At 37.8% G+C, this 25711-nt stretch overlaps 2 protein-coding genes across 2 annotated transcripts in view; one reads left to right on the top strand and one right to left on the bottom strand.

Moving 5' to 3' along the window:
• NPFFR2 (neuropeptide FF receptor 2) overlaps nucleotides 1–25711 on the top strand; it is a 245915-nt gene that overhangs the window by 6004 nt on the left and 214200 nt on the right.
• GC (GC vitamin D binding protein) overlaps nucleotides 1–25711 on the bottom strand; it is a 32347-nt gene that overhangs the window by 3691 nt on the left and 2945 nt on the right. Inside the window, exons 2-12 of the mRNA XM_014562583.2 lie at nucleotides 17171–17240; nucleotides 16261–16393; nucleotides 15482–15693; nucleotides 14169–14301; nucleotides 13767–13861; nucleotides 10237–10366; nucleotides 9010–9212; nucleotides 8181–8310; nucleotides 7633–7730; nucleotides 5575–5707; nucleotides 565–616 (exon numbers count right to left, since the gene is read on the bottom strand). Coding sequence (XP_014418069.2) covers nucleotides 590–616; nucleotides 5575–5707; nucleotides 7633–7730; nucleotides 8181–8310; nucleotides 9010–9212; nucleotides 10237–10366; nucleotides 13767–13861; nucleotides 14169–14301; nucleotides 15482–15693; nucleotides 16261–16393; nucleotides 17171–17240 — 1364 coding nt within the window. The 3' untranslated portion in view covers nucleotides 565–589. The remainder of the gene's footprint in view (nucleotides 1–564; nucleotides 617–5574; nucleotides 5708–7632; nucleotides 7731–8180; nucleotides 8311–9009; nucleotides 9213–10236; nucleotides 10367–13766; nucleotides 13862–14168; nucleotides 14302–15481; nucleotides 15694–16260; nucleotides 16394–17170; nucleotides 17241–25711) is intronic.

Below are 25711 nucleotides of genomic sequence, written 5' to 3'. Positions count from 1 at the left end.
AACCTGATTACCTCCTCCTAAAAAAACACACAAAAATGTAATAAAGCAACAAAAATTTTTTGAAAGATTAAAAACAGTAACAATAAAATTCTGTATAAATTATTTTATACTCAATATCTACATCAGGCATTTTTTTCATGGGTAAAAAAGAAGCAAGTGATAATATTTCAACAGTGTTGCTTTAATTCTCTTTTCTCCTGAGAACCCTGCTATGTTATCTTTAAGGCTTTATGGACTTTGTCTTTAAACTCAGTTTTTTTTTTCCCTACTGAATGCATTAAAATCCCTGAAATGTCCTCTGCACTGTCATTATCTTAGATGTGAGGTTATGACGGATATAGTATCAGGCTGGGGACCTGGATTCTAGTCCTAAATAGGTCAGAAATTGGCTGTATATTCTTGTGTAAGCTCCTTGACTTTTCCATATGCTTAATATTCTCATCTCTAAGATGAGTTTGACTAGATAATAGAATAATTTGAACAAATAGCCTCCTTCCCATTTATGATTTAAAAAATACTTTGTACAAAGCTAGATTCTTTGCTGCATTTAAAAACTATACTTACCTAAGGCGATATACATGCATCAGGACTATAGAGTATTCATTTCAGCATCAATCTGAAATGAAAAAGTTATTTAAATCATGAACTATTTTCTTTGTAGACTAATAGATCCTGCAGAAGGTATAAAAAAATTTTTGAACCTTGCTTAGAGGAAAAGCTTCTTGTCAACATGTAGTCTCATATTGAACTTTATATTGACCACCCTGCACATTTATTGTTTTATACTGTCCCTGCCCTTGAGTTTATGGTTGTCCAGGAAAAACAGACAAGGAAAAAATGACAAAGTTAATAAGTGCCAATTATTGGGTGTGCACAGAATGTTAAGGAATAACAGATGGGGTTGAGTGCCAGGGAAGGAATCTCAGACAAGGTGATGTCAACATTGAATCCTGAAGCTTGATGAAAGGTTTAGCCAGGTTATAGAGCACAAATAGGGCAACCTGGGATGAGTCATTATGTGCAAAAGCCTTGAGGTAAGAGCAAGGTTAATAGACTTGAAAAACTGCGGGTGGTTCAGGAGAACCAAAGCAGTAAGAGCAAGAAGTAATGATCAGGTTGGAGAGCAAACCCAGGGTCCAAATTCTTCTGATTAAAAAAAAAAAAAAAATTGGACTTCAATTTAGAAGCAGTGGAGGCCAATTAGAATGTATTAACCATTTTGTGCTTTACAAAGGTTATTTTGACCACAGGATAGAGATGGGACTGGGTGTGAGGCATTTGGGAAAGCTGGAAATGGGAGACCAACTGGGTTGTAATCCAGGTTAACTATTGCCTAAATTTAATTACTGACAATGTAGAAGAAGATATCTGCTGATAGAGATAAAGGAGTTAGAATTGAGAGGGTTTGGAATTTAGTTGAGTGTATATAGAAAAGAAGAAGAAATCAAAGATCACTGCTTCCATTTGGGATAATAGGTGAATGGTGATGACATTTATAAATTTAGGAAATAAAACAGGAGGTTTTAAGGGGAAAACATTGGGCATGTTGAGGTCAAATTTCTTGTGGGACAAGAGAGCCCATGGATAATGGGATACAAGTCTTGGTGCTGAGGGGAGAGATCCTGGCTGGAGGTAGAGATTTGAAGATTAAACGCATGTCTGTGGATTCTTGAGAACACTCGGGGAAAATGTTATGTCTTGGAAAGTGAAGATCAAAGGAAAAAACTCTGGACAGTGTAGAAATTTAATGGATAGGTAGAAGAAGACAATATTAAAGAGAATGGAGAAGGAGAGAATCATAGAAGGACAAAAGGTAGACTATGATAGTACAGATGTTGAAAAATTCTTTCAAGGAGAAAGAATTTTGGGTATCAAATGTTTTATAGAGAAGGCTGGTAAGATAAGGACTGAAAAATGTTTATTAGTGTTAGCAAGAAGATTTCAGTGTGACTTTGTCATTGGTAGTTTGGTACCATCTGAAGCCATACTGCAAAGGGTAGGGGAATTAACAGGAGGTGTGAAGAATGAGTTATGTACTATTTTCTCAAGAATCTTGGCTGTAAGGTGAGGAGAAGGAAAAATAACCAGGCAGTAGTGTCTAAAGTACCTTATTTTCTTAAGATCAGGAGATAAGTAACTTTAAATTAGACAGAACTATTTAAAAGAAAAAGTATAACTAATGAAGGAAGATTCCAAGGAAGTGGGATGAATTGAGTTCAGATTGATACTACTGACCTGGTATCATTTTTGCTATTTTAATAACAATTTTGGATATTCAATCAAGAATTACAGTCTTCTGGTATCAGTAATTTGCTTTTATCATTATTAGCTAAATTAGAGTCAAAGTCTATGACAATGACATGTAGTGATAGTAACAGACTCATATGAAATCGATTTAGGATTTTCCTAACATACAACCCCTGCACATTTCATTCAAGCCACTCACAAGAGGGGAATTAAAATGGTACCTAACATTTAGAATTGTTCTCAACCATTTCATGAATACATATATATAAGGCTATTAATATTCTTTACAAGTAGTAATAGCTTAATAAATTCTAGCTATGACATTGAGAATCATAAAATTTACTTATACTGGGAGACCTAACCAAGTTTTTTTCCTTAAGTATGAGAGAGAAGGGGGAGGGGGAAAGGGAGGAAGAGTCCATCTCCTCTTTGCCCTGCTTCTCTTGGCTCTTGGCATTTGAGTGTTTTTGAGTTTTTTTTAATTAAAATATAGTCAATTACAGTGTGTCAGTTTCCTGGTGTACAGCACAATGCCCCAGTCAAGCATATGTACACATACTGTTTTTTAAATTTTAATCATCAACTCCAGCATATAACAGTGGCTTTCTGAAACGTTTGGGTAAATCCTAATTGATGCCCACTAGCACTCTGTTCGACGTCTTAGGGACAGCATAGTGATGAGTTTTCAGAAGAATGAATAGGGCTGCCCTGTCTGAATGATAGAGAGGAAAAAAAAAGTCTAATTTTGCAACTGTAAGTTTTTCTGCAGTTAGTGGGCCCCTTTGGAATAATAAAAAAAAAAAAAATGAACCAGTGCTGAGGGACATGGGAAAGTCAAAAGAAAATTACACTAATTGTTCTACTTCCTGGTCATCTCAAGGTAAGGGTTTGGATAGCTGGGGTAGATTGCCACATGAGGAACACTCATCTAGTGCAGTTCAGAGAACCCTTCTGTGTCTCTTTTAGCAACGGTGCCAAGTCTGTGAAGAAGGGCAGACAGAGGGATTCCAGGATATAAATGACTCAGGGTGAATGCAGTGGATGGGCATTACTTTTATGGAACAAAATTGTCAAGCAAATATAGGACAAGGAGATTTAATAATAAATTATAACCCAAATTATAGGGTAAATGGAACAAATATTTACACTAAGCATTGAGAATTAAAGTGAAAGCTGTTTTAACAGATTTTGCTCTCACCTGAAATCAGAAAGCACAGGTGAGCTCGCTTACCTCACTATGAGATTAATGCAGAAAGATGATCAAAAAGGCTAAAGAACAGCAGAGGGTCTACCCTCTGAGGGCTCTAAATAATTCAGTGTTCATGGGTATCTCAACTCCATTCATCTCTCTTTAGCAATTACTGAAAGTTTGGCTGCTCAGGAGCAGCACTGCTATAAATTTACTGGTTATAAAGCAAGAAAATAGAATATTACAAAACTGCCTTCTCATCCTTGTTGAAAATAAAGTTTGAAAATGGCATGTTATAATGACAAATATACTGAAAAGCAAATAAAGGAAATGAAAAGCAAGACACTTGAAGGAAGCATGTTTTTTCATGCATAAAGCTCAGTTTGTCTTGCAAAAGGTCAAAGAAGAAAGTATGTATGTAGGTGAACAGATAAAAGGACTGGGGCAGATTACAAAAGTGGTATTTTTGACAATGTAAAAAAGTATTTAGGATTTTTCCCCCTTAATGACTGAATGAGACCCTCAGAGCAAATTCTGCTGGTAGCAAATGCCTTCTAGGTAAAGTGATTTTTCCCCCTCTCCTGGGAAAAGCGACCTAAATTCAGCTATTGTATTACCAAAAGCCAGCTGGAAGAAAAGGAAGAAGCTGCTTAGTTTAGTTGCTTTAGGCAAACGTTTTAATGCCCGATAATGACCAATTTATCCTAACAATCCAAGTCTTTCCATTCTTTGTTTAGAATCTTGTTTTGAATTTTAGTGAAAAAGGAACATGATCTATTTCCCAGCAGAATTTAAAGAATAAGCTTTTATTCTACTGGACTCTTTTCATCTGGAATTCTGACTTTACAAATTGTTACAAACAAGATTGGCAACTAAGTCTGGGACTGGGGTATATATGTAGAAATTGGAGGAGAAATCAGAATCTCCAAGGGTATAAAGAAGAAAAACAAGCCAAATGAAGTAGCTCAATGTGTTCGACTGATTTAAGACTTTGTTAGTTACTAGATGGTAAAAAAAAAAAACAAAACAAAACTTCACTAAAATGTTAAGAGAATTGGTGTGCATGACACACAAACAAGTCTTCACACCTAACTTTTAAAAAAACCACTTCACATATAAAAGAGCCTCTATTGAGAACAGAGAAAAGACATTTTCTGGTTGGTTAAAGAAAGCCAGGCTAGACTCAGTAGAAACTATGAGGGGAATATCATGATACAATTTACAGAAAAATGTGCTCCCAAGTGCAGGCATCCAGCAGGGCAGTGAAAGGGGCTTCCTCTGGGAGAAAATAAATTGACTATAGGTATTTAAATGGGGGCTGACTGACCTTTGGAAGGACTTAACTGAGTGAAAAATTACACTAAGTGACCTTTATGGTTTCTACCAGTGCAAACTCTTGTGATTTTTATTAAGTTCTTGGATATTTTCAAGTGGGCTCTAATAGAATAATACTAGAAATAGAATATAAAAATAATCAAATGATAATATGAAACCAGGCTTTGTTGCTTTTATGGGTAACTGGACAAAAAATTATATAAATTCTTGAAAAAAAGTCCTTTACCTTATTGAAAAGAACTTCTAATTGGCATTAAATCACCAGGTAGGCAGTATCAACTTTAACACTGTAACTGAATTATTTTTATAGAGACATAAAAATGATGGGTCAAAAATGGATCATAAATGCTTCTTTCCCAACATATGACAAAATGAGCAATAGTAAAATCCAGTCAAAAAGGAATACACCTTAATATCATGCCCTTTAGAAAGAGATGAGCAAAGGAAGAAACTGTTTTGGTTTGGCATAGACATGTGATTAACCTAGTCTCCATGTTCTGGAAATAGAATGTGTGAGACATCAGAGTTCTTGGAATTGTCACTAATATCTCCAAATCAGCCATGAAGGGAAATGAAGTGTGGTCCTTATCATTTTTGACTCTTTTAAATAGATGAAATGACTGCTGGAGTCTAATGGGGCAGGTGAAGCCTGTGGACAAAATGCATACTGCATCTGGAAAGGCCAATGAAACTGGCCCATGGGATGGAACAGGCATTTAGTTCAGTAACAAAGAAATGAGTAAATCTGACTGTATAAGTTCTCAATACTATGCGGTCATCGGCAGAGGGTTAAATCTGCTTACCTCTGAATCACAGTAGAGAGGAGGTGAGTTGATGGAACAGCACTTGGAGGCAAAGTCTGAGCGCTTGTCAACCAGCTCTTTGAGTTCCATGGCTGTGGCATCAGGCAGTTTTCCTCTTAATCGCTCTGCCAGTCTGAAAGGCCAATTTTACATAGGGTTTTACTGGATGTATTTGATAAACATGTCTAGTGCAAAGTGACAGCCACTTCAGGTTTTTTACAACAAAAAAATCAAAATAAAAATTGCCCTTAAGAAAATTTTCCATCAGTGACATGGTTTTTAGTGCCTCAATTCAAGCTTAGAAAGTGAAATCTGTCTCTTTAGATGATGAAAGTAAACGTACAAACTGCTGCTGAATTTGAATTCCAGCCTTTCCCCCTTCATTCGCTCCATTACAGCCATCAACGTGGATGACTTCCTCTTCTCTCCTCCCTGACTTTCATTTTCTCTCCAGTTCTAGATTTCAAACTCCTCAAAGAGTATTTCCTGTATAGGGCTTTGTCACCTTAATGCATGTTCTCTTCTCTCATATTTTAGGCAATTTCCCTGTCAGTTTCAGCCTACTTCTCAACTAGCTATGCTGGAAAACACAAACAAGGTCAGAAGCTTTGGCTCCTGTTTTTGGCTCTACTATTATCTAATTCTCCACCTCAGTTCCAAGATAGTGCTTGGATTTGCATTCTGTTGATTCTCTCCCAGTTCGAGTGGTCTATGAGCTTGGTAACTCTCTACCCTCATAACAGATAGCTCAGCCTGGTTTTATGACGTTCTCCAAGAAATTTGCCAACCCGGTGGTGTGGGCAAAGGGAGGTGATGGAGACCCAGATTTAGAGATGGGACTAGTAAGGTGGACGCTGGGTAAGGACAAGAGGGTGAGGGGGACTAACTCGCTTGTAAAAACATGATTGAAACGAGTCCATCCCAGCTGGGAGGGGGAGAAGTTAAACCAGGAGGAACCCAGAGGACAGGGAGAAAAAGGGTGTGTGTGGGATTTCAAATACCTGGACTCAGTAGTCTCAATCCTCTAAAATTTCACAACCCACAGTGTCAGTAGATTTTTTGTGTGTTTATTAAGATGATATAAATTGTCACTCAGTTGTTCCAGTCAGTCCGGGAGTTCAAAGTTGTTGGCAGAGAACTTGATCTTGCAGTATCTGTTTAACATGATTCTATTCTACCTCCATAATCTGTTAACTATAGGATTTCCTGGTCACTGGGAAATAACCATTCTGAACTTAAGTCTTTCACAGTATTTTTCATTTAGAGCTTTGATAAGGTAGGCTTCATGAGGGTCACTGAAGAAAGTTTCCTACCTTAGGGATTCTTTAGAAAAGTCTTTTTGTGGAGGTCTGTTTGTGCTTACCTGACCTATGTTGTTCAAGACGATTTGAAATGGATCTAAGAAATTTAGTTAATGAAGTTGGGAATGACATGGGTCTTCTCAACAGAGATGTTTTCCAGGAAGCCTGTAAAACTTTTCATTATTATGATCTATTATTTTAGTGTTAAACACCTATTTATAAAAAAATGCTTTCTTCTTTGATTTGAGAAAAATGACTATTGTACAACTTTACTAACATTTCTATTTCCAGTTTATGGAGAATACATACTAGTGATGGGTGATACTCTACTTGATTGAAAGTTTGAGTTATCTTGTCCGATAATATGCCACGAAGTTAGATAACATTTTCCAGTAGTTCTATTTCTCAATTCTGTATAGTGACATCTACAGATAGCTTTATGGCAAAAATGTTGATTGAATATGAGATAATTTAAATTTTATCTTTTTTGAATCAAGTCCCTGTGGCTCTGGTAATTTATAATTTTGTGGCTGTATTCTAATTGACCTCTCAGCTGATACACATGACAATTTTCCTCCAAAAAGAACTCAGTTTTTTCTTACACAGATACTAGGTTGACTATTCTTTAAAACTCTTAACTGCACCTATTTTTATTGCTCACTAAACACATCTTAAGTCTTCAGCTATGCTTCAAATCACAGTACTGGGCTGCTATTATTGATAAATTTGGAGGAAACAGCCAGAACAAGCCCCTTACTTTTTCTTGTACTCAGTAAATGTGTTTTCTGAATAATCGGCACATAGTTCCTGCCCCTTTGCAATGAAAGAAGATAGTTCCTTCTTCAACTGAGGGCCCTGTAAGAAAATAATAATTACATGACAATTATTTTTCTTGAAACACTGTTCAGGGAGATTTCAGTTAAATCAGAATTCCATGCAATGTATCAGTATGAGTGTTTATTATTCTCTACATCAGATCATGGCTAACATTTTCTACACAAGACCAGATAGTAAATATCTGAGGCTTTGTAAGCCATATACAGTCTGCCGTAATGACTTAACTGCCAATATGACACAAAAGCGGCCGTAAACCGTGGATGTGGCTGTGTTCCAATGAAACTTGATGAACACTGAAGTTGGAGTTCTATATAATTTTCATGTCTAATGAAATATTATTTTTAGACCACTTAAAAATATAAGACCATTCTTAGATCACAGCCACCAGGCCAGATGTGGCCCACGAGCTGCAGTTTGCCAACCCTTGATCTCTACCGAGGCTGGTGAGGACAATGTAGCAAATCGTACCTTCTCATGTAAACAGGCAGTAGACTCTCCAGAGTTGCAGCATTCAGCCAGGCCTCTCAGGGTTGGCTCAAGGATTTTACTGAGGAACACTTCTGGAATGTGGGTCTTCCTGCTTAGTTCAAATGCATACCTGGTGTGAGAGAGAGAGGAGATAATACTCTTTAACATGGGTAGATTTGTGTATGCATGGCATGCTTTGGAATTTGACATCTGTTATAAAAGCAGAACACCTAGCTAGGTTTAACTGAAACTGACTCCAAATCAGGTTTTAAGTTAAGAGCAATCTTCTCATTGAAATGCAAGTTACTGCTTTGAAGCTACTGTGACTAGTTCACTGAACTAAATTAAAATTCTGTGTGTAGTAATATATACATTTACGTATTTATATATAAACAAATCTTCAAATGCAATGGAAGTGTCCTTTGTGCAACTATAATACAATGAACCCTGTATAAATCATCAAGTAGGTACCTTAAGTGGCTTTTCTGTGCAAGTAGTTTCTGTAAATTATTCCATTGTCTCATCTCATTGTTGATGCACTTATAAAAACAATGAATATTTAGACAAATGTAAATTAGAGTTTCAGTCCCAATTCAGTCTAAATTCCGCTAATTCTGTACTTGATTTTCGGGCCTGTTAATTGAGATATTTTTATGCAATGACTATGCACATAACTTGTAGTATATGCAACTCAGTGTGAGCCATCCATGGTGTATTTTAGTTCTTAGTTGGAGGAAAATAAAGGCTTACCATTTCTTCCCATTTTAATTTCTTTGTCACTTAATGTTAGTGAATACCAATACTGTCAAATTAGATCAATTGTACTTACTGATCCAGGACTTTGGTGTTTTCTTTATCACACACGTCTTTGTTTGTGGGCAACTTGACGTCCCGCAGCTCGGGTGTTGGGGCAGCTGGCATGAAGTATGTGCACACAAAAATGTCCATGGGTGTTTTTTCTTGACAACAGTCCTTAAATTTAGAATTCTTCGTGGATAAGCTGTCACAGATTTTTACTGTGTATTCAGGCAGCTACGAAAGCAATTGTGAGTTTGTGCATTGTTAGTTTCCCAGTTGATCTAATTAACAATAAGGAAGGCTTACATAGGCTTATAAGCTCTGGCATGGTGTCTATAAAAGTCAGTATGAATACTCTTATAAATAAATTGGTAGAACATGTGTAGAGGGCAATTTGTCAATCTGTACTAAAAGCCTTAAAGTATACAACCTGATTTCCAGGAATTTACTCTCAGAAAATAATTATGGGTGAAGGGAAGATTTAGCTATCAGGCTACTGAGGGCAGCACTGCTTTATATCAGACTGAAACAACCTAAATCAAATATAAAGGACTAGCTAAATAAAAATATGGTATATTTAGATAGACAAATGCAGTACATGCAATAGGTATATACAGTAGACTCCTACTTAGCCATTAGAAGTCAGGTTATAGAAAAACACCTACAGACCCAGACAGGTATCCTTAATGGAAAAAGACCAGGTAACACAGAGCATCTATTTCCAAAGAGGTCCACAGACTTGGAGTGACCTTTATGTAAAGTAACAATTCAAAGTTGTATCTATTTGAAAGGATTATATAAATGGAAAATGGTGAAAAACTGGAGTATCTAATTTTAACAGGTATAGTAAAAACATTAGATGGTTCTAATAATGTAACAGTTGCAGTGTTGTCTAACAGAACTTTGTGATGATGAAATGATCTCCGTCTGTTCTGTTCAATACTACTGAGCATTTGCAGTGTGGCTAGTGTTACCATTTAAACTTAACCCTGTATGGCTAGTGGATGCTGCATTGGGCTGTGAAGGTAGAATAAGCTCTTAGGAATAAGAATCTTGTCCTTGTGTGCGGGCTTTGTCCCTTACTAGTCGTATGACCTCAAATTATCCTTGCTCATCTGCTGTTTCCTCACATGTAAACCTGAGTTAGCAATGTTGAAATTTCATAGGATATGTGTGAAGACTGAGATGCACGTGAGAGGCAGCTTAGGAGAGTGCCTGCCATTCAGTATGTGGCCCGTGACGATGATGATTTTCTTACCTCCTTGGCCATGCAGTCCTCAGAGGCAGAGCCACAGCACTTGGAGAGGATTGTGGTAACATCTTCAGCTAATGGCAAAACATCCTCCAGATCTGCAGTAGGCACTTTCTGGGCAAATTTTATGAGATGGCTAAACAGTTAAACATGAATTGTTAGCCTAGCCATATTCTCAGTTTTCTTGGCTTTTGTTATGAACATACAGTCTAGAGGAATAATACCATAGTTTAATACCATTCTTTGTCCTCAGCAGCTGCATAGAGCACATGTGCTAGGTGATGGATCCTTTGTGCAGAAGTCACTATTCAAGATTCAGTCATCCTCAGTGAATCTTTTTATATTTTCAGTACTGACATAGAACTTCTCTTCTGGCCAGATCTACATAGTTGAAGCATGCCTTTAAGATGTTAGATCTAAGACAGCAATGAAGAAAACACTAATGTCTCTGTTTATAAGGCCAGTGCTGTGTTTTTGTGGCCCCTTGTAGCCTTTAAAAAAAGTTTTTGTAAATTCATTTAGAAACTGCAGATAAAGGGAATAATGAAGTCCTATCACCCTAGACCACTGGGTGAAGGTTTTGGTGTATTTCCCTGAAGTATTTATTATTTGCCTTTTTTACTTAATATATCAGGAATAGATTTTGTATCATTCTTTTTAGACTGTGGCAAAAAACATATAACATTAAGTTGACCATTTAACTAGTTTGAAGTGTATAATTCAGTAATGGTAAGTGTATTCACCTTTATGTAACAAAACTCTAGAAATTTTTTATCTTGCAAAACTGAAACTCTCTACCTATTAAACACTGTCACTTCCCCACTGTTTTACCCTCAGCCCTTGGCAGGCTACTACCTTTTTACTGTCTGTTTCTGTGACTTTTATTACTTTTGAGTGAAATCGTACAGTATTTGTCTTTTCATGACTACCTACTTTGCTTAGCAAAATGTCCTCAGTGTTAGTCCATGTTGTAGCATGTGACAGGATTTTTTTTTAAGGCTGCATAATACGTAATACATGTATGTATTGTATGTATGTATATATCACACTTTATCTGTCCATCTGTCAGTGGATATTCGGGTTGTTTCTATCTCTGGTTATTGTGAATAATGCTGCAATTAACATGGGTGTGCAAATTTCTCCTTAAGATTCTACTTTGAATTTCTCTGTATAGATATGCAGAAGTGAGATAACTGGATCATATGGTGAGTCTATTTTTAAACTTTTGAGGAACCTTCATAATGGCTGCACCATTTTGCATTCCCATCAACAGTGTATAAGCATTCCAGTCTCTACATATCCTTGCCAACACTCAGGATTTTGTTCTTTTGGTAGTGGTCATCCTAATGCGTGTGAGATGGTATCTCGTGGTTTTGATTTGCATTTCTCCTATGTTTAATGATGTTGAACATCTTTCCATATGCTTGTTGGCCATTTACATATCTTTTTATGGAGAATTGTCTATTCAATTATTTTTCTTCTGTTTCTTTTTTTTTTCTTTTTAATTTTTTTTGGGGGGTGGTGGTGAGGGGTAATTAGGTTTATTTATTTTATTTATTTTTAGAGCAGGTACCGGGAATTGAACCCAGGACCTCGTGCATGCTAAGCATGTGCTCTACCACTTGAGCTATACCCTCCCCCTATTCAATTATTTTTAATCAAGTTACTTTTTGTTGAGTTGTGGAAGTCCCTTATACATACTACACACTAAACCCTTATTAGATATGTGACTTGCAAACACCTTCTCCCATTCCATAGGTTGCCTTTTCACTTGGTTGATTGTTTTCTTAATGTGGAGAAATTTATGTTTGATGTGGTCCTATTTGTCTGTTTTTGCTGTTACCTATGCTTTGGTGTCATGTTTAAGGAATTGCCAAATCCGGTGTCCTGAAACATTCCCCCTATGTTTTCTTCTAGGAGTTTTCTGGTTATAGGTCTTACGCTTAGGTCTTTAACCCATTTTTAGTTAACTGTACTATGTCATATAAGGTAAGAAAGAGTTCAACTCATTCTTTTGCAAGTGCATATCCACTTTTCCCAGCACCATTTGAAAAGACTGTCCTTCCTCCCTTGTGTAGTCTTGGCACCGTTGTTGAAAATAATTTGGCCAAATATATAAGGGTTTGTTTTGGAACTCTCTAATATATTCCGTTGGTCTCTATGTATCATGTTAGGCCAGTACTACAGCATCTGTGTTACTATTGCTTTGTAATATGCTTCAAAATCAAAGTATGAGACTTTCAGATTTATTCTTCTTAAGATTGTCTTGGCTGTACAGATTCCTTTGATATTCTATGTGAATTTTAGGGTGCTTTTTCTATTTTGGCAAAAAATGTCATTGGGATATTGATAAGATTCATATTGCTTTGGATAGTATGGATATCTTAACAATATTAATTCTTCCAATCCATGAGCATGGAATGTCTTTCTATTGTATTTTTAATTTCTTTTAGCAGTGTTTTGTTTTTTTATTAAATATTCTTTTAAAATATAATTACAGCCAACTGTCTGATAGTCTCCCATATGGATGTATCATAATTTAAACATGCTCTATTCTAGGGATATTTAGGAAGTCTCTTAAGTTTTTCATGTTAAAAAAAAAAATGTGGCAGCAATTGTTCACACTCAGTGATATTTCCTTGGAGAAACTTCCAGACACTAATGCAGGTATAAGTTTATGATTAAAACATATATTTTATAGGTGGTTTTATACTATAAATTTCTATGCTCTACTAACCAAATACTCTTAATGCAAAAGGAAAACTAAAGGGGATGGTCTAGAGAAAATACCATTTAGTATTTGAGTAGTTCTAACGGAAGATTATTTTTAAAGGACTTATGAAGGAAGTTTCTTTGGTCTTTGGGTAGCCTTAGGATCTGGAGCTGGAATGGATTATTTCATGTCCATTACAGGAGAAAACTTGTGGATCAGAGTAAATGGAATTAAAGAGACTATAAATACTAAAGATATAAATCTGGATGTCTGAGGATATATGAGAGAAGGCTAAACAGAAGCTGTCAAAATTAAAGTTTGAAGTTAACAGTAGCCATACAAAAATCAAACTGAAGGTTACAAAGTAGCTAAATGATTATGATAACTTTATGAAGCTTACGAGATATGAAGCTTTGTGCTGTATAGTACATATAACAAGAATTCAGGAAGTCATTTCCCAAGAAAAAAGTGGGCAGTGAAAGTAACAGATGAACAAAAACAATTGTTTTTACTTGTGTGTTTGTAATATACGCCAATATGAATATTGAAGAAATAATTTCTAGTGGTCTACCAGTTTTCTCATGTGAGTATATGGGAAAAAAGTTGATTAAAAGCAAATTATGTTTTTACAACGTTCTTGTTCCTTATTGTTCATATTTTGTGAAGAGAAAAGAAATAACTGGGCCCTATTTTTGAAGATTATTGGAGCATAACACTATGGTTTGTATCTTCTATTTTAAGTGTTTTCTTAGAGAATCCTAAGATAATGGATAGATACTACAGAAACAAACAGCTAAACCTGCTGATGGTGCTGAATCTTTACCTGAGCCTTGATTTCTCCTTCCCATAAGCAGCATATTGAGAACAGATTCTATTCGACACAGTGGTGAGAAGTGATAAATGTTTAAGCTGAAGTCTCTAGAAAACAAGCGAGAGAGAATCTCATCAGATGGTCAGGATCCATGGAAAGCAGTGAGCAGGCATGGCCAGAAGGAGACCATTAGGACTTTTTTCAATAACTAGAAAACTGAATTCTGACTAAAGGAACTTATTTCCCCCCCAAAGGTGGTTATGTGTGTTATTCCAACTAAAAAAATACAAAAGAGGCATTTTAGAAACATTTATGGATTCCAGAATCTGAATTTTTTCTTTTTTACCATTATTTAAAAAAATGGCATTAATAGAAGGAAGAAAAGAACATCATATGGAATAAAATGACACCTACCTCTCTCAAAAAGCACACTGTTGGGCTTGGTGAGGTACAGCAGGACCCCACCATAGACAGGTAACTCTTGGTGTAACTGACTAGAATTGTCAGAGGAGCTTGTCCATAGTTAATGGAGTAGTCATACAGAAATCTGAGGGGGGAAGATAGCAGGATTGGTCAAAACATTTGTGGGAAACAATCTACTTTTTCATATGTATTTGATGAAAAAAGGATGCATGTTATGTTAGTTTATAGTTTTAATATCTAAAAAGCACTGTGGTTTTAAAGAAAGGGTCATAAAACTAGTTACTTTTATCAATATTTTCGTTAAAAAAAGTCTTTCCAATTTTCCTGGTGGATTACTTGAGAGGGGCCCATTTGTCCCTTTATTCATTTAGTGTCTGCCATGTGCATGGGCTGTAGTAGCTGCTTATGAATGTTGATCAAACAAATTAAAATGAATGTTAGGCATTTATCTTTCATTGGATTTACCTTTCATTGTCTGTTTATTCTAGATGACTGTTAATGTATAGGCATGCTTACTCGTTGAAATCATCTTAATTTTTAGGTGCATAATCCCCTAAGGGTCTAAAGAGATGCTGAGATCTTGGGCAAAATCCTCTGAAAATGTACAGGGATGGGCAAGCCAGCCAACTTTTATAAACTCATGACCTTGATTTCATACTTCTAACGCAAGTTTGAATGACATTGCTTTTGACTTCAGTGTGTGTATGTAAAATGTATTTACTTTTTATTATCATAATTTTTCTCATTTTTCATTTTTATGATCTTCCAAGACTAAAGAAACAATATATAATCTGGCTCCTCATGAATGTTAAACAAAGAGAAGGTGAAAGTCATGTTTGCTTATGTGGTACGTGTGTCATGTTCACAGCCGTTTCTGGGGATGCACTACAGGGATGAAGAAAGGGGCTGTTTATTATGCTCTACCAGAAAATAAGTACTTGTGCACAGTGATAAAGTTCTATCAGATGGTGTGTGTAAGGATCCCTAACATAAGGGGAATCACAGTAGCTGCTGTCAAATATTTGAAAATGTCACGTGGACAGGGAATCCAGGTGCTTCTGCTTGGATACTAGAACGTGGGTGAGAGAGGGTAGGAGTTTGGGAAGGTTGGTTGCATCTCTGTCTGAGAAAGACATTTACAATCATTAGTACTGACAGAGATGGGCTGTCTTGGGTGACAGCCAAGTTCTTGGTACTGAAATTTGGCCAGGTCGTGGTGTAAGAGGTGTGTGTCTAGAGCAGGCAGTTAGATCATGCTGGCTGTTTTATCCCCTGAAGTTCCACATACAATGAAGGCGGCTTACTGATTGGCAAACCCCTTGGGGTCCTTCCTGAATGCCTCACAGATCTCATCGTTTGTTGGCTCTACATAGGTAGGAAATTCTTGTGGCTGGTGCTTCAGGGCGGCCATACAGAGTTTCCTTTCAAGGCCCTCCGTGGTGCAGCACTCAGCGGTTCCTGGGTGCACTGGGAACGGGGAGTCACTTTCACAGGACTTAGCAGACAATGCTGAAGTCTAGGACGAGAAAAGAAAAGCAAGTAAACTCATATAGGCGAGCTTTCAGGCTTGTAGTTCTCCATGTAGTATAACATCTTAGTCTTAAATTTTAAAACTCGGTGACACACTGTCCGTGACAAGTGGAATAATTGCAGTTATAGGCACATATGGGGTCTTATGTTAATACGTGACTCAGAGTAGCACCGAAGAGCTACTGTGGGCTGTGTGTGAGGGCAGCCTTTATAGGTTTTATCCTTTAGTTCAGTGTTTCTCCACGAGTATGTTAACATCTTTGAGGATGAGGGATGTCATTGGAAAAAGCTCCATTGATTCTGATATGATGGCCAACGTGCATTCTGCTATAAAAACCCCACTGGGTGTTTGTTCTTATTTGGACTTTGTAGGACTAATGGGCAAAATTGGCTTGTTGTACTAGAATCACCTTGGGCTCTTGGGATAATAGGCTTCATATTTTCCCAACCTTGGAGTGGGTGGGTTGCTAAGACTCCCCCAAGATATAACATAAAAGCCTACTTGACTCGCTTCTATGGGCCACCATAGAGATGGCCAACCGCACAGCCCTACCCTGTTGTCGTAGCAGTCGGGGTCGGCCTCTTCAGTGCAGCAGGCTTCTGTCAAGGAGACAACTTCATTTACGAGATGACTGATCTGTTCAAATGTGCCACTGGGAAACTTTCTGCTGTATAGGACCATTGACCTGAGGAGGGGAAAAGTAAATCAACACATTCAGAATTTTTAAAGGTTTTCGCATTTGCACATTGTGATATGAAATCTGTTCAATTTTCTAATGCAATATGGCACACATGTTCTTTTATACTAAAGTACAGTCAGTTACAATGTGTCAGTTTCTGGTGTACAGCACAATGTCCCAGTCATGCATATACATACATATATTCATTTTCTTATTCTTTTTCATTAAAGGTTGTTACAAGATGTTATATAGTTGCCTGTGCTATACAGAAGAAATTTGTCTTTTCATCTATTTTTATATATAGTGGCTAACAATGCACACACGTTCTTGATGAATGAAAATAATAACATTGACTTTAAAAATCAGTTTACCTAGAACAAAAACTAATCTTGTAAAGCAGCAAAAGGTGGATTTGGGTGTTCCATCAGACCAGCTTCATCTTCGTTCTTCCCTCCAGCCTCCCCAAATGAACTGGTTCTGTACCTTTATTGCCTTTGTTTGCCGGAGTCCTAGCTTGTACTACTTGCTTTTAATTCACCTTAGAAAACTATGTGTACTTATTCCCTCAACTCATTAAAAAACTTGTGACAAATTCTTAGACCACAGTAACTACAGCTGAGCTGGAATCTTTGGGCATCCTCTGCTTGCCTGACGTCTCTGCCCACTATGCTCTCAATCTTAGCAGAGGTCAGATTAGCCCCCAACATGGAATTGAAGTCACCGCACACTTAGCTTCAGTCAATGTCAGGTAACCAAGAGAGTGCGTGAATACCTCATACTTACAAAGATGTGAAGTCATCTTTTCCCAAACTGGCAAGTTCCTTGCAGACTTTATCTTTCTCATAATCTCGACCTAGGAACCAGAAATAGTAAAAATTGTATCTTTTCCCTTAAAACTTTACAGTAAATGTATGTATGTATAAAGGGGTCTTCCACATGATGCACTGATGGGAAAGTAGCATTTTCTCTATTTGCAGTTTCATTTTTGGTGCCTTTGTGTTTTCTCACAATGGATCAGAATTTGCTATAAATCTTAATGGAGGGCAGGAAAAGAATATCAGAAGTAGGTAAATCAAAATATATATACCAACTAGTGAGTCAGAACCTATTGATAAGTCAGTCCTTCTCTTAGGTTCTGTTTTTCCAACAATGTGAGAATCTTTTTATCCCTCGTTCCTTTCTTTACCTCGGTCTCACCTAAGGCCTTTAGAGAAACAAGAAATAAAAAATAAATGGAGTGTATGTCTGTATTCCAATGTGAAGAGCTAAGGATTTTAAAGGAGGGGTGTGCGAGCTGGTGTTGCCACCCTTGCCCCCTGACCCTCCTCCAGGCTCTAAGGAAAGGCTAGGAATTGAGCTGATGGAAAAGATGGAAATTAGGCAAAATATTTTTGGGGGAAAGTTCTAAGGGTGGTAGGTTTAGGGAAATGGTGGGAGAGTGCTTCTCATTTCAAGCATAGAGGGGCTTCAAGGAAACAGACTTTGATAGGCAACCCCTGTAAGCTGGTGTACACGGGACAGGCGTCTGACTCAGACTGCGGAATCTAAAAGCTGAAAAGGGCTGGTTAAGTGACTTGGGGCAACAAAGGAGAAGACTGGGTGGCGGGGAGCTCTGCTGTGGCCTGTGTCCACGATGTACATCAGACAGGAGAGCAAACTGGCCTGGAGTTGTCTTAAATGTCTTCCCTCCCATCTGCCTCAAAAAAGGCTTATCTAGAGGGAAGCAGGCTACCAACAATGGGATACCTCTGTGCAGATACAATTAGAAAATCAAAGGGCCAAAGGGAGGTCTCCAGGTGCCAGCTGGATGTGAGAGACTGCAAGGTGATGGAGAGAAAGCTCCAAAAAACCCACTAAGAGAAGTGTCAACTTTTGAACGGTTCCCGTTACCAGAGAAAACAACACTGTCTCACCAAACTACCCACTGAATTAGTATTTGCTGCTGCTTCCTTTCCTGCTGGCATCTCTGTCCTGTGCGTTACCCCTGGAAGAGCTAAAAGCTGCCTGGAGAGGAGAGAAGAGAACTGCAGAGAGGAGACAGGACAATCCCTTTGCCACCATCGGCAAAAGGATGGAAACACACCAGATCTGGGGGCCAGCGTCAACTTTAAATGAACTTACAAATTTTTGATTATTAAACTAACCAGACCTTCCCAGGACTGTTAAGAGGTGGTTCTTTTGAGGTTCAGAAGGACCAGAGGACTTTATTATTGGATCAGAAAAATCATAGAACTTACTCTGAAGTCCATTCAAGAGGTTGGGAAGAGCTTGTTCCCACAGGGGATGAGTTCTGTACTGATGGTGAGACCCACTTGTTCCCCAGGCCTACTACACGCACAAGAGGGTGAACACATGGAAGGCAGCTGGTGTTTTCCTTCCCTGATTCATCATTCATGCAAGTAAGTCTAGGAAATTTCCCAATGCTTTCTGATGCTCTCTCTTTCCAAAAAAAAAAAAAAAAAAAAAAAAAAAAAAAAGTATATATGAATGTCCTAAATGGTTTTAATGTTTAGCAGCTTATCCTCCTGGATTTAAATATTGGGAAATCCACCTTGGGTGATATGATGGTGACTACCTTTACCTTTTACCTCCTAAGTGTCCTCACCTCAGCTCCCTGGAAGAGTGAATATGCATAAGACAAAGTGGAAACTTTTGTTTGATGGTCTGGAGTGGAAGTGTTAATGGCTGGATACAGGCTGGGGGGAGGGGGCTGTTTTCTTTCTTTCCTTTAAAAAGAGATTAAAGTCTCTTTAGGATTTGTTAGAATTAGCGGTGAAAATGCCTGATTCTGGTGAGAACTGCCTGCAGGGGAAGCTGCTGCACCCTGTGTCTTTCTGGTTGACACACACTATATTACTGAGGTGAGAAAAGTCAGAATTGAGGGATAAAGGCACTCTTAAGCAGCATTTTGTAATAAGAGACAAACTCAAATACCATCAAGATCAAAGAGAAGGTGGAAAAAACCGTTCGGGTTCAAATTTCACGTTATCTTGGAAACGAGGACAAGTCAGTCGGGTTGATGAGGCTAATAGTCGACGGAATATAAAGAGCTACTGTAATTTATTGATTAGTTTACAAGGTTGGATATTGTCACCGTTTCAAAAGGTCAAAATAAGGCAGAAATTTTCCATTAATTATTAATGGTATTCAGTGGGGCTGAAGATAAGGGCACAGAGGGAAAGCATTTAGGGTAGAACTGCCCTCCTGTAGTGCGGAGATGGGGTAGTAGGAGGCAGTGTTGTTTTATGTTGCTCCTAAGTAGAGCTAGGAAGAAGGACTGGTGGTTGGTACCAGTTCAGTGTGAGAGAATTTTATTGTAGCTGCGGCTAATTGATAACTGAAACGATAAGCAGCTTTTTGAAGTGAGCTTGTTTTGTCCTAGAAATATTCAAGTGGAATTTAAATAACTGTATATATTAAAGATTCCTAAATTTACTATACAATTCTGTCCTCACAAACTTCAAGATCACTTCCAAAAGGTTATAAAATCATCTCTTTTAGAAGCAGTAGAATTTATCAGAGTCTTTTCCCCCCAAAGCTTATGGTTTCAAGCCACACACACACAAAAAGCTCTAATAAGAACTTTCTTCTTTTTATTTTCAGTCAGTTTACAATGCTGTGTCAATTTCTGGTGTACAGCACAATGCTTCAGTCATACATGTACATACATATATTTGCTTTCATATCCTTTTTCATTTTAGGTTACTACAAAATATTGAATACACTTCCCTCTGCTGTACAGTATAAACTTGTATATGTTTTATATTTAGTAGAACCCCTTTCTTCTTAATGCAGAGGAGCCAACATTGTTTCATAAACTCTTCCTATAGAACTGCGGAGGTCATTTTTATTTTATTGTGACCACTCAGGAAATATGCAAAATGAGAGTCTGCATTCAATGGGGACACCTCCGATGAACATTTTAAGAACTATTTTGTTTCTGGCTTTCCAGATTCAGATTTCTCACTTCTCCAAGAAAGGAGAGCTTTGTTCAGTGTGTTGAGAATGTGAACGCACGTGTGAGTGGACACTACAGATAAGTCTCCTGTTATATAGCTTTAATTAAATCAACTGTTTGTGTTTGCACAGAAGTACATTGGAATCCCTGGGTGTTATGTACTGCTTTAGTTAGAAAGCGAAATGATGATAGAAAAAGTGGAAAACTAGATCAACTATGTAAGACTTAAAATGGCTTTGAAACCATTTTTGCTGGAATATTCAGCCTTGGGCGAGACAGAAGCAAGGGAAGAAGCCCGAAAGAGGCAGGAAAGAAATTGAGAATTCTGAGGATAGAACTGCTCTTTTAACAATACCCTGTAGAGGAAGCTGTTGCACCATGTATCTTTCAGGTAGACTATTTGAAATATTTCTTATAAAAATTCATTTATTCATTTATTCAGAGAAGATCTATAGCTTACCAGATTAAGCAGATATGTTAATCACTTTTTCATCAAAAAATAACGAATACTGAAGTTAATATGCAATATGATTGTTATAAATTGTTTCCTCATTCCATGGAATACTGCCTAATAAATGTTTTCACACCCGTTGAGCTCACTTTGATTCATAAAATTAAATCCTATCTCAAATGAATTGCAAATGACATACTGTTCTTTGATGTGCCATGTAGTTATGAAGAAGGCAGTCTGGACTTTGATACGATACGGTTTCAGTAAATATTGACATAATCCTAGTGACACTAGTGAAATCACTTTCACATTGTGACCCCTCAGCGCTAAATGTTTACAAATGTCATTTAATGGAACTGTTGCTTTTTGCAATAGCATTCCCTTTTCCATCTGTATTGTGAAACATTCTGGTAAATTGTATCTAATTCTGGACTTTTGAAAACACTTCATTTACTTTCAGGAAGTCTTCAGTGCTTCTTGCAATCTCCCCTCTCCCCACACAGCTGACTCATTCATACATGTTTTGAAGACTTACTCTGCACCAGGCATTGGGTTCAGTACTGAGTATTCAATGGAGAGCAAAATAGACATCCTTGTCCTCGTGAGATTTCAATCTACTGGAGATAAACAACACAGTACTCGCTGTCTTGGTATAAACTTTGCTAAAAAGGGTATTTTGAATGCTTTAACTGCTGTTACGATGTTTGGTTCCCTAGAAAAGGTGTTTGTATACCATGAGCAGTGGGTGGACCGAGAACAATGTTGATGTGAATACATGCTTACACAGGCTGCTAGGGACTGTCTTAAGCTGCTGTTTTCCTCTTATGTTCTGGAGAATCATGGGCTTTTAGAACTATTGGGCATTTATATTTTTGCAATTTTATTCCTTTGGTGTTTTTATTTCCATTCTACACCAACAGACTCATCTATTTCAGAAGAGGTCAGTATAATTTTTTTTTCAGCTTAAGAATATGGTTTGTAGTATTCATTCAAACTAGTTAGGCTAGAAGTTCAGAGTAGTGGTTTTAGTTGAGAAGTTAAACATTGTTGGGTTGGTTTAGGAAGCTACCCTGATTGGAACTAAATAAAACTGTTATATCATTAAAAACACTGTCAATAAAGAAGTGGCAATCAAATTAGTACTTTTATTTCATTTTTCAGGCTTTTGGGGTTGCATTCCCATCGACACTTTAAATCCTCATTGCATAAAGCATCGGTCTGGTTTTTGATATTGATACTGATGTTTGCAGGCAGGTGTGATTTTTTCAGTTAGAGTCGATGGAAAGAAATTCAATCCTTTTTAATACTAAGAGTTCTGCATGACATCTATAGATTAATTGAGAGGAAATTAACTATACTTCTTAGGGTGCCATCAGTGGAAAATTTTGTATTTTGAAAATTAATACAGGGGCAGTGGGGCAGTTGGCCAGAAACTGTGATTGCAGTAGTGGATGGCCTCAGAGACTCACTGAAATTTAATGTCTTTGGGCTCAACACAGGTGGTAATGCATATAGATGCTACATTCACCAAAGTCCCAAAGGAGGCATTCTTTCTTCACGCATCTCATTCCACCTCCCCTCCCCTTCAAGGTTGAGCACCTTGTCACTTACAAGTGCTTTTGCAGGAGTGAAGATAAAAGAGCAAGTTCCCTCTCCCACCTTCGGTGTGAGTGAGGGTGTTGTCTTCAGCATTTTGACTTGGAAACTTAGAATTCATTGCAGGGCTTAGTTTTCAAAGCGATATAAAAATAAATAACATGATAAAGCACCATGCCAAAAACGTGAAAGCTACCAATACTTAAGGACCTGAGGTCTGATTGTAGAGATAAGAATAGAACACTGACAGTGATCATTGCCATAGAAGAGATTGAAACAAAGCGTCATGAAACCATAGAATGAAAAAAGGCTTTTAGAAAGCCTCGTGAAAGGAGTTATTACTTGAAGTGGACCATGAACGATGGGCAGGACTTTAACAGGAGCAAGTGAATCGGGGGGGGGGGGATTTTAAGTGGGGAGAACAACATGGAGAAATACCTGAAGTTAGAAAGTCACAAGTCATGTGTGGCAAATGAGCAATCCCATAATGAAACTGAAGTATGGGACTTACACACTGGAAGACTTGATCACCAAAGTTTTACTTACATTTTAAAGTAATGGGGTATCTGTTGAAATATACTCACGTAGGGTAATGACCAACTCATAGCTGTATTCAGGGAAGAGAAATCTTAGATTGAAGAGAAATAGTACCTTGTTAAGGCTGTTCTATGAAATGTTAATCTATATAAAAATATTTAGTACATCTCTTGCCTAACATGTGGTAAACCCTCAGTGAATGTTAGCAACTCTTATAGTGAGATGCAGTGATAAGATAAATTACGAGATACATGTGCCCCTGTAATTAGGATCCCACGTGATATGCTGTAGTCCTTTTCTCAGGAGGTAGGCTGACCAGGTTCCCCTGGTCAGAGGAACATGGAGGAGAAGGTAAAAATAGAATACTTTGAGAAAGCAAGGAAATGAGCCCACACGTACCCCAGTTATCTCCTGCTCATTTCTCCCTGGATCTGGCCAATAAAATTGCAGTCTATCAACAATGAGATGCCGTCACTCAGCACTCTTTTCCCTTGGGAAGTCCCAGCCTGTCACAGGACCCAGAAACCTAATGTATTAAATTTCTATTGCTACTGTAACAGATTGCTACACATTTAATGGCTTAAACTTACAGTTCTACTGGGTAGTCTGACACAGGTCTTACAGGGCTAAAATCAAGTTGTCGGCAGGGCTGTGTTCTTCCTGGAGTCTCTAGGGGAGAATTCATTTCCTTACCTATTCCAGCTTATAGAGTTGGCCTGTGTCTCTTGGCTCAAGAACCCCTTCCTCTATCTTCAAGATCAGCAACTTTGTATCTCTTTGTGCATTTTCTCCTTAGTGACATCTCTTATGCTTCCCTTTTCCACCTTAAAACCCCTTGTGATTATTGGCCCCACTCAGATAATCCTACATTATTTTTCTATTTTAAGGTCAGCTGCTTAGCAACATTTATTCTATCTGCCATCTTAATTCTCCCTTGCGATGTAAGCAACCTATTTGCAGGTTCCAGGCATTAGGATGTAGACATTTTTTGGAGAATGCTCATTCTGCCTACCACACACTCATCACTATTTAAGCCTGAAGTCGCACCTACCATCAGGTGACTCCAAACAGATCAGAACTGGGGTGGATTTATATCAGTCTTATCCCTGGAGTCTCACCAGCCAACTATACATGTTCAATCCCAACACTTCATTAATCCCCCAATAACGGGCCTGATTTTTATTTATTTTTGGGCTCCATTTACCACATTATGTCAGGTTTTGCATTGCATTTTAATATGAATTGATTAGGGAAGGGATGGGAGGTAGAGATTTGATTAAGGAAGCCATTACAATGGCCGGGTGAAGGGGAACAGGGACCTGGATGAGAACAGTATGTGGAAATGGAAATGTAGCAGATAAAAGGATCAGTGTTCATAGGCCTTCAGAACCAAATACATGGAGAGGATAAAGAAGATAAAGGGAATACTGAGAAGGTTCTGTGCAAGGCTGATGCATTTCAGGGATGAAATGTATAGAATACGGACTTGATTGAATATAGTTAAGAAAAATAATGTAAAACCCCAGAGGGTTCTACAGATTTGAACATAAATGATTCAGAGGTGATGGTGCTGGGAAAATAAAGAGGAAAGTTAGGAAACAGAGCTGGTTTCATGGAATAGGAATAAACTGGGGTTTGGGTCAGTTATGGATGACCATGGTAGACAGCATAGATTTCACTTAATTCCCTCCCTGTTAGTGACTGGTTCTCTCTTACACTTGTTCTAATATTAGTGAAAGACAGTATTGCAGGTGTGTATCTCACAAGAGGCAGCAAAGTCGTGATTGTGAGCATTGTCTCTGTAAACCCAATGAACTGATGTAAAATTCGGATCCTGCTACTTACTTGCTTGGTTACTTTGGATAAGTTACTTAACCTCTCTTTTCCTCAGTTTTCCCCATTTATAAAACGAGGAGATTAGTGCTGAGCTCCTCATGGTGTTGAAAGGGTGAAATAAATTTAAGAGATTTTAAACATGCTAGTACATTGTCAATAAATGATTAGCTGTTCTATTCAGTGCATGAAATCTAGTGCCAATGCTTCACAGTGAACACTTTATATAATTATAATGAAAATAACAAGAGGCTTGCAAGTTTATTCCTTCTAAGATATCGATTGTCCTAGTTGACATTTAATTTTCCTTAAATACTCAAAACTACAGTGTGGGGAAGCTACCCATTTTGTGATTTTATTCCGAAAATCTATTGAATACTTACTATGTAGCAAGTAGTGTTCTAAAACTGGGGATTCCAGTAAGGAACAGAACTTACTTGATTTCATGGAACTTACATTCTATATTTTACTTTCATTACAATAAACAAATGAGCAGCTGATGATAAGGTGATGAGTGCTAAAAACAAAGGCAAAACAAAGCTAAAGCAGGGGAAGGGAATAGAGAAAAATGGTGTAGGAGGTGCTATTTGAGGTAGGTAGGTCAGGGAAGCCTTCTCTACATGTGAACTTGGAGCAGATAGAGGAGGATCAGTGTTCTCAGAGGAGGGAGGTGCTAATGCAAACCCCTGGGGTGCAGAGTACAGAGTGTGGAGGCCAGTAGGCTGAAGTGGCATCAACTTGGGGAAAATACGAGCAAGGAGGGAGCAATGGACATAATAAAGAAGTTAAGTGACCACAGATACTAAGGGGAGGGTAGTTGTTTCCTTTTAAGAATTTCTTCATCTTTCTCCTATATAAATCAACCCTGTGGCCTTTCAAAGTGTCTGTACTTATCCCCGTACCCCACACACGATGGTGAGTGCATACCTGGCATTGCACCTCAGAACAA

This window comes from Camelus ferus, chromosome 2 (genome assembly GCF_009834535.1).
Source record: "Camelus ferus isolate YT-003-E chromosome 2, BCGSAC_Cfer_1.0, whole genome shotgun sequence".
Taxonomy (NCBI): domain Eukaryota; kingdom Metazoa; phylum Chordata; class Mammalia; order Artiodactyla; family Camelidae; genus Camelus; species Camelus ferus.
This window is presented reverse-complemented; position numbering and strand designations above follow the sequence as displayed.